At 46.1% G+C, this 13,423-nt stretch overlaps 1 protein-coding gene across 2 annotated transcripts in view; it reads left to right on the top strand.

Annotated features, from left to right (window-relative positions):
* SMPD3 (sphingomyelin phosphodiesterase 3) overlaps nucleotides 1-1,019 on the top strand; it is a 281,171-nt gene extending 280,152 nt beyond the window's left edge. For both annotated transcript variants that reach the window (XM_063945731.1, XM_063945732.1), the window contains one exon: nucleotides 182-1,019. In XM_063945731.1, the coding sequence (XP_063801801.1) occupies nucleotides 182-283 (102 nt within the window). In that variant the 3' untranslated portion in view covers nucleotides 284-1,019. The remainder of the gene's footprint in view (nucleotides 1-181) is intronic.
* Nucleotides 1,020-13,423: the final 12,404 nt, after the last annotated feature.

Below are 13,423 nucleotides of genomic sequence, written 5' to 3'. Positions count from 1 at the left end.
AAGTGCTAACAGCGCTGCTGCCAGCTACAGAACTGAAGAGGAGGGGTCCCACACTTGGAGACTGCACACAGGTCCCCTCCTCTCTAGATACGCCCCCGTGTACAACATAATATTGTTTGAAAGTTTAGCGCAACCCCCTAAACGGAATTTTTGTGTGTCTTGTTTTTTTTTTTTTTTTTAGGACATTGAAGAATACAGTTTTATCACACAGCTAGCCGGACTTACAGACCACGTGCCAGTAGCAATGCGACTGAGTGTTTCTACAGGAGAAGAAGAGTCTTAAGCAGGACTATGGACTCTACCAGTGTTAATGGGGACCGTAGACATGGCCCAGGGGATATCTCCAAGCCCCAACATCTGGAGCAGGAAGATTTATCCAGCGAGCTAATGGAGTCATAAGAGTCCTCCACTATTTGGACTGCATGAAAGAGGCAGATAAGAGGATTGAGTGGAGAGGCTTCCTCACTGGTGCCATTTTTGGGTTCCAGAGCAGCTCCCGCAGCCGGCCAGCCACCCTCTCTACGGTAACAGAATGAGAGGACCTTAGGACAGATCCAGTGCCATTCTTACCAAGATGTTTTTTTTTATACCACTATATAGCACAATTTAGTTTGTAACCGTGAGATGCTGTTCAATGTTTCTTTTACTTTTTTTCTTTTTCTTTTTTTTCTTTTTTTTTGACATAATCTTTGTATATCTAAAGAAAAAAAAAAGAGGACCATTAACCTTTATACTTTTTAGGTTCTTGTTGTAGTTCCGAACACCTCCACTAGCATGCGCTATAACTGCATGAGGCTCTGCATTTAAAAAACAAAAACAAAAAAACAGCCAATTACACCTGGACAATTTAAAGGGAAAGAATACAGCCAAGAACGTGAATTACAAATTAAGAAAACTACGGTTTCTTTGATTGGCTAATACTTTTTTAACGGCTTTGCAGGATTTTGTTTAATCTTTTGTTTTTTTGTTTTTTTCCAATGGTTATAGAAATTACACAATAAAATATCACTTTGCTTTTATCGATCTGGATCATTGCTCGTTTTAAACCAATTTGAGAAAAGTAGCAAGTCAGAATTTACAGGTGCAGCTCAAGGTGTCTTTGGTACTGTACATTAAACCTCGTGTTGCTTTTAGCATAAGTTTCCATAAATATCTCAGAGTGATTGTTATTATGTAGGATGTCGTCAGTGGTCACCCTACTTTAATTTTTGTGGAGTAAAATGAGTGCTCGTAAAATTTTTAAGGTGTGCATCATTCCAAAGAGGGGCATGGCGCTATGTAATTGCACTGCGCTGGATCCATTCTGCTGAGAAGGTTCAGTCCCTGAGCACCTTCTGCTGAGAAGGTTCTGTCCCTGAGTGCCTTCTGCTGAGAAGGTTCGGTCCCTGAGCACCTTCTGCTGAGAAGGTTCGGTCCCTGAGTGCCTTCTGCTGAGAAGGTTCGGTCCCTGAGCACCGAGAAGGTTCGGTCCTTGAGCACCTTCTGCTGAGAAGGTTCGGTCCCTGAGCACCGAGAAGGTTCGGTCCCTGAACACCTTCTGCTGAGAAGGTTCGGTCCCTGAGCACCGAGAAGGTTCGGTCCCTGAGCACCGAGAAGGTTCGGTCCCTGAGCACCTTCTGCTGAGAAGGTTCGGTCCCTGAGCACCGAGAAGGTTCGGTCCTTGAGCACCTTCTGCTGAGAAGGTTCGGTCCTTGAGCACCTTCTGCTGAGAAGGTTCGGTCCCTGAGCACCGAGAACGTTCGGTCCCTGAGCACCTTCTGCTGAGAAGGTTCGGTCCCTGAGCACCGAGAAGGTTCGGTCCCTGAGCACCTTCTGCTGAGAAGGTTTGGTTCCTGAGCGCCTCCTTCTGAGACGGTTCGGTCCCTGAGCGCCCGCTTGGCAGGAGGAGACGCGCTGCCTTGGATGTAAGCAGCATTGTCTAATCGTGTAAAGCCATTGTGCAGAAGCTGATGCAGAGTCACACACAAGTCCACCTGCAGTGTGTATGGCGTATGTTTTTGCTCTGCGTATGCACCAGATCCAAGTGTATGCAGCTATGGGCAAAGCAGAGTCATACATATCTCCAAGGGGCAACTCAAGGGGCAGAACTGGATTATCACAGGGTGGTCTCATGTCGGCTAATTTCAGTGACGGTATGTAGATGGTAATGTGGGATATGCATCGTTGTGTGCGCGCATAACTTCTTTTGCACCAGGGATAGGGCATGTGCAAATGTGCACTGAGAATGTAGTTGGCTATGAAACCAGCATACGCATAGCAGCGTCCAGACTACAGAGATGCGTATATCTGCGTAGGAGCTATTATACACATTTAGTTTTGTGCATGCAATGCAGGAGCAATTGCGGCCAATTCACTTTGAATTCTGCATCAGCTCTGGTGGCAGTTAGGTGTCTAACAAATTGTTGTGGAACTTTCACACTGAGCAGCTGGTACAGATGTGTAAGTGGACCTGTTTGCTGTGTGTGCCTTGGGTATTTTTGTACTGCTCATACTACCAAGGCCAAACTTGCGCATGTACAGGCGATGCATTGGGGGTCGCATCCAAGACACCTCTCCGACTGAAGGGGCAAAACTGGGCTAAAGGGGGGTGTTCTTACATAGGCAATGTTCACTGAGGGTATATTGACTGCATTGCAGGCTGTTCAGAGACACAAATGCTGCTGTATACAGATACATCCTAACTCTGGATCGACCTTAATTGCATTGCCTGCAAAATTAAATCTTGTTTTTCACTAGATTGTTATGCATGTGAAATGTCCCATCATCTAGAGCAGTGGTTCCAAAACTCTGTACTCAGGTCATGTTTTCCAGGTCTCCTCACAGAATCACAAGTCAAGTAATGAGCTTCACCTGCGGATCTTTTAAAATGTGTACCTCCTGGGGACCTGAAAAACTTGAGCTGTATGGGGTCCAGGAGGACCAAATTTGGGAACCACTGATCTAAGGTATTTGTGCAAACACAATGAGATTTTGACTATCTTCGATCTTGACTGCGATATGGACTATAGGGGTAATTCACAGTTGATCGCAGCAGAAAATTTGTTAGCAGTTGGCCAAAAACCATGGGGTCATTCTGAGTTGATCGTATACGATCTTCTTCCCAGACATGCTGGGGGACGCCCAGCACAGGGCTAGTCCACCCCGCATGTCAGTCTGGCTAGGGATAGAGAACATAATACAGATTAAAAAATAATAATGAGAGGCACAATACAGATCAATGAGACATAATATAGGAGTTTAAACTTGATTATGTAGTGGATGAGGAACCAGCCAAGAGGGCAGCATAGAAGGTAGCGCACCAAAACAGGAACATAAAGAAGGATGCCATATTATGGAGAGACTGCAGAGGGCGAGGTGGGAGTCCTAAAGGCCTGGTGAGGATTAGATTACATTTAATCCAGGTAGGACATGAATGACTGCTTTATTGGCTTCCATGGTGATCCTGAAACTATTATAGAGGTAGACGCAGCAGAATTGGTAAATATGAATGTGAAGGGGAGTAAGAGAGGGCAAGTCAAGGATGAAACCCAGACAGTGTACATGCAAACAAAAGAGGAGAGGGGAGGAACGGAAGACAGAGGACTTTGGCTGGGATAAAGGCAATGATTGCAGTTTCAGAAATCTAGAGTTTAGGAAGCATCATAAAAAGGAAGTGGTTCTCAGGAAGTGGTTGGCAGACAGCAGGTAACATGGGAGAGGACTGAAGTGGAGAAGTCAAGGTAAGAGCACTAAATTTGGGTGGTGTGGACACACAGGTGGTATGGGAGGCTGAAGGAACTGAGGTGTTCACCTAGGGAAGAAGTACTGTATAGAGGGAAAATAGAAGGGGATCAAGGATAACCACTTGTGAGACTCCAACAGGGAGGTGAAGAATAACTAGGTGTGGGGATAGAGAAGTTGGACAACTAGCAGTGGACTCATGAGAGAGCTAAGTCATGAAGACTGATGTAAAGGAGGATGGTGTCAGATGTTGCTGTGAGGTTGCAGACTGAGTACTGATATTTTGGGTCAAAAAAGCTCTCAGGGTTTTTTCTATACACTATACCCATCGGACATTGTGTTGGTAAGCATATTGATGAATACGACAAGGAGCTTGGAGGTTAGAATGGTGAGGTAGACAAGGTTTCACAAAATGTCAATCAACTTCGCACTCATAATGGTTTGTAAAGATCCAAGACGTGTCGTACAATTCAACTTCTTTTATTTCAGGTTATGCAGTATAATAATTCTGTAGTTATATCACAATTACCCACAGTGCTTTGCTCGTTCATGGCAGACCAGAGGGACGGCAACAGCTGGCAGATTTATAAATAATTCATGAAATTGCTCAATATAAATTTCCATCATTACTATTTATATTAATTGAATCCAAAAGTGCGTAGCAAGATATTATACCTATCAAGTAATGCATGAATTAATTCAATAACAGAATAATATATTTCTTACATACGCAATTTTATAGAGCTGTCAAATCAAAATTTCTGGGAGAGCGTTGCCTGTAAATTCTAATTTATTCAGGGTAAAGACAAATAGCATATTAACAAAATGGGTGAGACTAATAATGTAATGGCGTTACTCAAATATATCAGATTTTACAGATTTATTCATGATTTTGCATAGGTCTAAGTGCTGTTTTATTGCACAGTTTGCATACACATTAGCGAGCGAGGACTACTGGCGAATCTATCATGGTTGGAGGGTGTACAGTGCATCAACTGTTGTGCTATAGGAGAGTTGGGGGTGTGGTTATGATAAAGTTATAGAAGTCTTCCCTTGTTAGGCTTCGGCCTATTTCATCTGATGAATTTGGACTAATGCCATCTATAGATTGTGTTAGCTACCGGGGCCAGTATCCTACAGAAACCTACGGCCCTGTTTTAGCAAATGAAAATGAAGGGACAGAGATCAGAGAATTGTAGTGAACGGTGGGTTAGGGTAAAGGCGCATATGGTACAGCTCGGGCTTTTTAAGGGAGGCGGAGGCCCGTGTGTAGCCTTCTGCATCAGGGGCCCCCTACTCTCTGACCAAGGCACAAGGATAGAATACTTACCTCTCCAGAGTCCCCCGGTGGTGCCATCCTTCTCTGCCACGGCAGTAGAGTCTGAGCCAAGGGCGTAGCTACCATAGGTGCAGACAGTGCAGCTGCTATAGGACCCAGAGCTGAGAGGGACCACCTTCCCTGTCACAGTTACATGTGTTATATACAGGGTGTAGCTACCATAGGTGCAGGGAGTGCAGCTGCTCTGGGGACCAGAGCTGAGAGGGGCCACCTTCCCTGTCACAGTTACATGTGTTATATACAGGGTGTAGCTACCATAGGTGCAGGGAGTGCAGCTGCTCTGGGGACCAGAGCTGAGAGGGGCCACCTTCCCTGTCACAGTTACATGTGTTAGATACCGGGGCGTAGTGACCATAGGTGCAGGGAGTGCAGCTGCTTTGGGGCCCAGAGCTGAGAGAGGACACCTTCCCTGTCACAGTTACATGTGTTATATACAGGGGCGTAACTACCATAGGTGCAGGGAATGCAGCTGCTATGGGGCCCAGAGCTGAGAGGGGACACCTTCCCTGTCACAGTTACATGTGTTATATACAGGGTGTAACTACCATAGGTGCAGGCAGTGCAGCTGCTATGGGGCCCAGAGCTAAAAGGGGCCACCTTCCCTGTCACATGTGTTATATACAGTTTTTCGCCAGTGGGTGGTACGTAGGGGTCCTTTCAAACTGTTTCCTTGGGACCTGTAATATATCTAGGTATGCCCCTGGACCTGCTCATTGTAGTGTGGTATAAAATAAACTGGAGGGCATTTTAATGTTATATAATATGAACCGGGGCACTGTAATGAGGCACAACATGAACTGGGAGCACTATATATCATAATGTGAATTGGGGGTACTGTGCGGCATAATGTGTACTGGCAGCTCTGAAATGTGACACGGTGAACTTAAAATTCTAAAAAAGTAGCGCTTGTAAACTAATTATGAACGCTCATACCTGTAAGAAAAAATGGGTTAATAGTAATGTGTACAACTCTTCATTAGTATTGGAGGTATTTTGTTATTTAGTAGGAATAGAGGGTTCCAATATATTGTCCGGGATTGCTGGTGCTTTGTCATGCACTAGGACCACAATCTATCTGCCTAGACAAAGGGCTTGTAAGCTGAAACGCATTAGAGAAAGCAAACAGAGGAAGGAGACGCGGGAGTGACATCATTGCTAAGCGCCACGGACAGCGAAAGCCGCAAGAGGAAACTAGAGCCGGGAAACCAACAGTCAGCCGCGGTTAGTGGCTCACGGAAGGTAGGGTGAGCAAGGACAGGTAGATTGTGGTCCTAGTGCATGACAAAGCACCAGCAAACACGGACAATATATCGGAACCCTCTATACCTACTAAATAACAAAATACCTCCAATACTAATAAGTTCTTAAAAGAGCTGTACACATTACTATAAACCCATTTTCTATTACAGGTATGAGCGTTCATAATTAGTTTACAAGCGCTTCTTTTTTAGAATTTTACTCTATTTGTTTTATTGAAGCCGCTGACACATATACAAGCGCAGTGTGAAGTGTATATTTAAAATCGGGTGAACTTAAGCACTACTAGGATTCATAAAAGAAACTAGGGCACTACTATGGGGCATAACATTAAATAAGGCTTTACTATGGTTCAGAAAATGAACTAGGGCACTATTATAGGGTATAAAATTAACAACTGCTGCAGAGAAGTGTCTCTCTAGAAGCATTAGGATAGGGCCCCCTTCATAATATTGCTATAGGGCCCAGAAAGTTCTAGCTACGCCCCAGGTCTGAGCACAGACTCTATTGCGAATGCACAGACCTCCAGGAACACGGCATGGCAGCCATTTTCCTGAACAGTTTCCTAATGCGCATGAGCGAGACTCCGGAAAAATGGCCGTCGTGCCACTTTCCAGAGTTTTCTGTAGGCGCAATAAGAGTTTGTTCCCCCTACTGTTCAGACTGTATTGCGCTGCCGAGAATGGATGGTTCCGACGGGGGACTCCAGCGAGGTAAGTATTAAACAAATGGGTGCGGGGTGGGCCCCCTGGACCCAAGGGCCCATGTGCCCTGCATACACTGCACCCATTATATATACGCCAATGGTACAGCTACGAGAGTAATCCAGAAAGTAAAGAGTTTTTACGCATCCCCGCTGTGCAGGCCATTCACCCTACTGAATTCATGGTCGGTTGCATACCTCCCAACTTTTTCCTTCTGTAAAGAGGGACACACGCGCGGCGACGCCGCGCACGCTCCCGAAAAGAGGGCGTGGCCTACGAAAAGGGGCGGCTTACGGAAGGGGGCGTGGCCTACAAAAAGGGACGTTTTACGGAAGGGGTGTGGTCTACGAAAAGGGCGTGGCTTCGCGGAGGACCCGCGATCGCGAGCCACGCCCCCGTTTTCATCACTGAAGGGGCATGCCCAGCGCTCTGTGAGCTGCTGGCATGCCCCCTCTGTGTCCAATGAATAGACGCTGTGCGCATGCGCACAGCGTCTATTCACCGCTGCTCTGCTAAGCAGGGCAGCGAGAGACAGAGCCTCCCAACTGCCCCCCCCCCCCCCACCGCGGGACACTGCGGCCCGCGGGTGGGACAGCGGGACAGTCCCCAAAAAACGGGACTGTCCCGCGAAAATCGGGACAGTTGGGAGGTATGCGGTTGGTCTCTAAACTTGTGTTCTAACTTAATGCTCTGTGAGCAGCTTACTGTTATGGTTGATTTGGCGATGTTGTGCATTGTTACAAAAATGGACTCTACAAAACAAAATACCTCAGACTGTGAAATGAGGAGTGTTATTCTATTCTTAAATGAGCAGAAAGTGAGATCTACAAAAGTGTATCATCAAATAAAACAGGTGTATGGTGATGTGAGAGAGTATGGAGTTATATGTTCAATAATGGACAAATCATGTGTCACAGTTTTGGTTGGGAGGTTTATATCATGCACCTTATAGTCCAAACCTTGCTCTAAGCCACAGGTTCTCAAACTCGGTCCTCAGGACCCCACACGGTGCATGTTTTGCAGGTCTCCTCACAGAATCACAAGTGACATAATTAACTCCACCTGTGGACCTTTTAAAATGTGTCAGTGATTAATTAATACACCTGTGCACCTGCTGGGTTACCTGCAAAACATGCACTCTGTGGGGTCCTGAGGACCGAGTTTGAGAACCACTGCTCTAAGCAATTTTCACCTTTACACTAACCTGAAAGAGTTTCTGTGCAGAAAACTTTTTTGGAGTGAACTTTTTTGGAGTGGTGATGAGTTGAAGCTTGCTGCCACCTACTGGTTCAGTGGACTCTTAAGGGCAGCTGGGTACAACAAGGGGGTTCTAAAGCTTGTTAATAGATATGATAACAAGCTGAGGGTTTTTTTTGTTTTTTTTACAGCTAAACGGTCTTTAATTTCTGGATTACCCTCGTATATAAGGGATGGGATTAAAACAATGCTCACAAGCACTGGGGGAGACCCCTCTCTGAAGAAAGGCCATCTTATCTTTCTTGACTATACAGAGTAGAAATATCATTTTTGTTTTTTAAATCTCTGTGTCTTGGATTCATTACTTTGATTGTAAATACAGAAACAGTTACCATCAGGCACTAAATACATATACTATCAGTCTTTATTATGGTGGCGGAGCCAATCAGGCTGGTAATTTCTGAACTTCTCAAACACATAGAAGAAGGTCTTCATAGCATTACTCTGTGATGAAAACTTTTTTTGCCATATATACAGTAGATCAGTGGTTCTCAAACTCGGTCCTCAGGACCCCACACAGTGCATGTTTTGCAGGTCACCCAGCAAGTGCACAGGTGTATTAATTACTCACTGACACATTTTAAAAGGTCCACATATGGAGCTAATTATTTCACTTGTGATTCTGTGAGGAGAACTGCAAAACATGCACCATGTGGGGTCCTGAGGACCGAGTTTGAGAACCTGTACAGTAGATCATATATAGAGACTAACACCAGATAAGGTAGTCTTCTAATCAGAGTAGACAAATCGCATTCACAGGAGAGGACAATGCTTATGTTCTGTCCAAATCCCTCTTATCACCATGTCACCCACTGTGAACACCTTCAGTTCCTCCAATTAAAAAGCAAGAGAGACACTATTATATCAACAATACAAACAATAACAGACCAAAGATAACGTGACAATAACCAGGCATCCACGGAAGGCAAGATCAAACAGCTACAGTGACAGCATAGAGACAGTATCTCCGATTTTCTCCTCACCCACGCGTTTTGATACCCAGTACGAACTGGTATATATACTTCATACTAGTTATCTTAACAAATACATATGTAAAACCTAATACCAGACACAGAACAACTAGCAGCTATGGATAAACATGATCCCCCATAATCAGTCCATTCCAGTGGGGACATGACCTGAGTTAGAGTGTAGACAGTGGGGACATGACCTGAGTTAGAGTGTAGACAGTGGGAGGCATGACCTGAGTAAAAGTAGAGACAGTGGGGACATGACCTGAGTTAAAGTGTAGACAGTGGGAACATGACCTGAGTTACAGTGTAGACAGTGGGAGCATAACCTGAGTTTGAGTGTAGACAGTGGGGGCATAACCTGAGTTAGAGTATAGACAGTGGGGACATGACCTGAGTTAGAGTGTAGACAGTGGGGGCATGAACTGAGATTGAGTAAAGACAGTAGGGATATGACCTGAGTTAGAGTGTAGACAGTGGGAGGCATGACCTGAGTTTGAGTAGAGATAGTGGGGACATGACCTGAGTTAGAGTGTAGACAGTGGGGGGCATGACCTGAATTAGAGTAGAGACAGTGGGGACATGACCTGAGTTAGAGTAGAGACAGTGGGGACATGACCTGAGTTGGAGTGTAGACAGTGGGGGCATGACCTCAGTTAGAGTATAGACAGTGGTGGAATGACCTGAGTTAGAGTGTAGACAGTGGGGACATGACCTGAGTTACAGTGGGGACATGACCTAAGTTAGAGTGTAGACAGTGGTGGTATGACCTGAGTTAAATTGTAGACAGTGGGGGCATGACCTGAGTTAGAGTAGAGACAGTGGGGACATGACCTGAGTTAGAGTGTAGACAGTGGGGACATGACCTGAGTTAGAGTGTAGACAGTGGGGACATGACCTGAGTTAGAGTGTAGACAGTGGTGTAATGACCTGAGTTAGAGTGTAGACAGTGGGGACATGGGGGGTCATTCCGAGTTGTTCGCTCGGTAAAAATCTTCGCATCGCAGCGATTTTCCGCTTAATGCGCATGCGCAATGTCCGCACTGCGACTGCGCCAAGTAAATTTGCTATGCACTTAGGAATTTTACTCACGGCATTTTCATCGTTCTGGCGATCGTAATGTGATTGACAGGAAATGGGTGTTACTGGGCGGAAACAGGCCGTTTTATGGGCGTGTGGGAAAAAACGCTACAGTTTCCGGAAAAAACGCAGGAGTGGCCGGAGAAACGGGGGAGTGTCTGGTCGAACGCTGGGTGTGTTTGTGACGTCAAACCAGGAACGACAAGCACTGAAATGATCGCAGATGCCGAGTAAGTCTGGAGCTACTCAGAAACTGCTACGAGGTGTGTAATCGCAATATTGCGAATACATCGTTCGCAATTTTAAGATGCTAAGATTCACTCCCAGTAGGCGGCGGCTTAGCATGAGCAAATCTGCTAAAATCCACTTGCGAGCGAACAACTCGGAATGACCCCCTTGACCTGAGTTACAGTAGAGACATTGGGGACATGATCTGAGTTAGAGTGTAGACAGTGGTGGTATGACCTGAGTTAGATTGTAGACAGCGGGGGCATGACCTGAGTAAGAGTATAGACAGTGGGGGCATGACCTGAGTTAGAATGTAGACAGTGGAGACATGACCTGACTTTGAGTGTAGATAGTGGGGGCATGACCTGAGTTAGAGTAGAGACAGTGGGGACATGACCTGAGTTAGAGTGTATGTAGACAGTGGGGTACATGACCTGAGTTAGAGTAGGGGCATGACCTGAGTTAGAGTGTAGACAGTGGGGACATGACCTGAGTTAGAGTGTAGACAGTGGGTTCATGACCTCAGTTAGAGTAGAGACAGGGTGTAACAACTGAAGGCTGGTGTTGGTGTGAGACTACCTCAGTTGTAGGGGCTGGTGTAAAGGTGAATCTGGGTGGCTGAATAGGACTCCTAGACATGAAGGAATTTCTTCCACCAGTACCCGAAGATGTGACCACGACAACAAAGATAAAATAAATGTTCATTTATTAAACACAGTTCTGGTGGTACACCGGCAGTTGCACAAGACGATATGAGAAATGGTTAAAAACAGTACATAGTTCCATAAACAGTAACAACTGTTATGTTCCATTAGGTGTGGTATCCGCACAAGACCAGCTTGGGAATTAAGGAGATGGTCAGTCCTTACCAACACCTAGATGCTGTAGAATGGAAGAAAGCTGGAACTGGTCAGCAGATGTAATACAGAGGCTGAGTGTACTGCAGAAGGAATGGTATTTGTAACTGCCGGATTTGCCGGATGAGACAGATGTTGAAGAAATGTGATTGAAGTGCAGATCCGGATAAAATGGATAATGAGGTTGAATAATACTGATGATGCTAGAGAGCGATGAATTGAGAAACAGATGACTTGATACTGTAGATAATAGGAACACCGATGGCGGAGCACCGATGATGATAGGTAGCTTTAACACCACTGGGAGCCCAATCCTGGAAGCTGGTGTTTCTTAGGGAACTGCCAATAGGAGAATACACAGAGAAGGCTAGGAAGTCAGGCAGGCACCACAGGGTGGTAGTTGGTGCGGGTCTCTGTAGAACTGGAGACTTCAGGAGCTGGAATACCTGGAACACTGTTAGAGTCACAGAGAGCAGAGACAGGATACACTTGGTGATGACAACCAAAGCACTGACGATTTCCTGGACTAAGATCAGTCCCTTTATACTTTCAGCAGTGCAGGGATTGGATCAGCAATCAGGCTGAGCTCAGCAGGACTGTAGATTGGTAGAAACAGTATCACACGATCAGATCCAACATGGCTGCGCACACAGTGACTCTTGGAGGGAAACCCGGCTTGTAGTTCTATATAGAACTTTCACAGTAATGGCGGCAGCGGCCGCAGGGCCCAGAGATTGTCAAGACTGCACAGCATCTTCCAGCGACAGAAGCCTCAGCGGGAAGGAGGTGCCGCACGGACCTGCAGTGCTTTACATAGTAATCGAGGCAAGAGGCCACGGCTGACAGGAGACGCCACACAGAGCCGTCCACGCGCTGGAAGCACAGCAAAGGCAGCAGAGGCCGCAACTGTCAGGGGATGCCATGCAGAGCTGCCCCAAATGCAGAGAGTCCGGTAATGGCAGCGAAGGCCGCAATGAACTTGAAACGCCATTCCATTTAAGAGTTCCCTGTGACAGCACCTGCAGACTAATAGGGAGGAAATATGAAGTAAGGACATTAACAACATGACTGAGACCCGGCCCTGGAACACTGAGCCAGCCTCAGAAGGCACCTAAAAGGTAAAAAACAGTGTCCAGTAGTCTGGATCGTGACACAGTGGGGGCATGACCTGAGTTAGAGTGTAGACAGTGGGGGAATGACCTCAGAGTGTAGACAGTGGTGGTATTAACTGAGTTAGATTGTAGACAGCGGGGGCATGACCTGAGTTAGAGTAGATACAGTGTGGACATGACCTGAGTTAGAGTGTAGACAGTGGGGACATGACCTGAGTTAGAGTGTAGACAGTGGGGGAATGACCTCAGAGTGTAGACAGTGGTGGTATTACCTGAGTTAGATTGTAGACAGCGGGGACATGACCTGAGTTAGAGTATAGACAGTGGGGGCATGACCTGAGTTAGAGTGTAGACAGTGGGGACATGACCTGACTTAGAGTGTAGATAGTGGGGGCATGACCTGAGTTAGAGTAGAGACAGTGCGGACATGACCTGAGTTAGAGTGTAGACAGTGGGGTACATGACCTGAGTTAGAGTGTAGACAGTGGGGGCATGACCTGAGTTAGAGTAGAGACAGTGGGGGCATGACCTGAGTTAGAGTGTAGACAGTGCGGACATGACCTGAGTTAGAGTGTAGACAGTGGGGTCATGACCTCAGTTAGAGTATAGACAGTGGGGACATGACATGAGTTAGAGTGTAGACAGTGGTGGAATGACCTGAGTTAGAGTGTACACATTGGGGGCATGACCTGAGTTACAGTAGAGACAGTGGGGACATGACCTGAGTTAGAGTGTACACAGTGGGGGCATGACCTGAGTTACAGTAGAGACAATGGGGACATAGTAACATAGTATCTAAGGTTGAAAAAAGACAATTGTCCATCGGGTTCAACCTATTTGTGGTCTCCTATGCACGATTATTTTGTATAAAATTTTGACTGAAGTTGCTGACTGCCGT

The sequence above is a fragment of the Pseudophryne corroboree genome, chromosome 11 (genome assembly GCF_028390025.1).
Source record: "Pseudophryne corroboree isolate aPseCor3 chromosome 11, aPseCor3.hap2, whole genome shotgun sequence".
Taxonomy (NCBI): domain Eukaryota; kingdom Metazoa; phylum Chordata; class Amphibia; order Anura; family Myobatrachidae; genus Pseudophryne; species Pseudophryne corroboree.
This window is presented reverse-complemented; position numbering and strand designations above follow the sequence as displayed.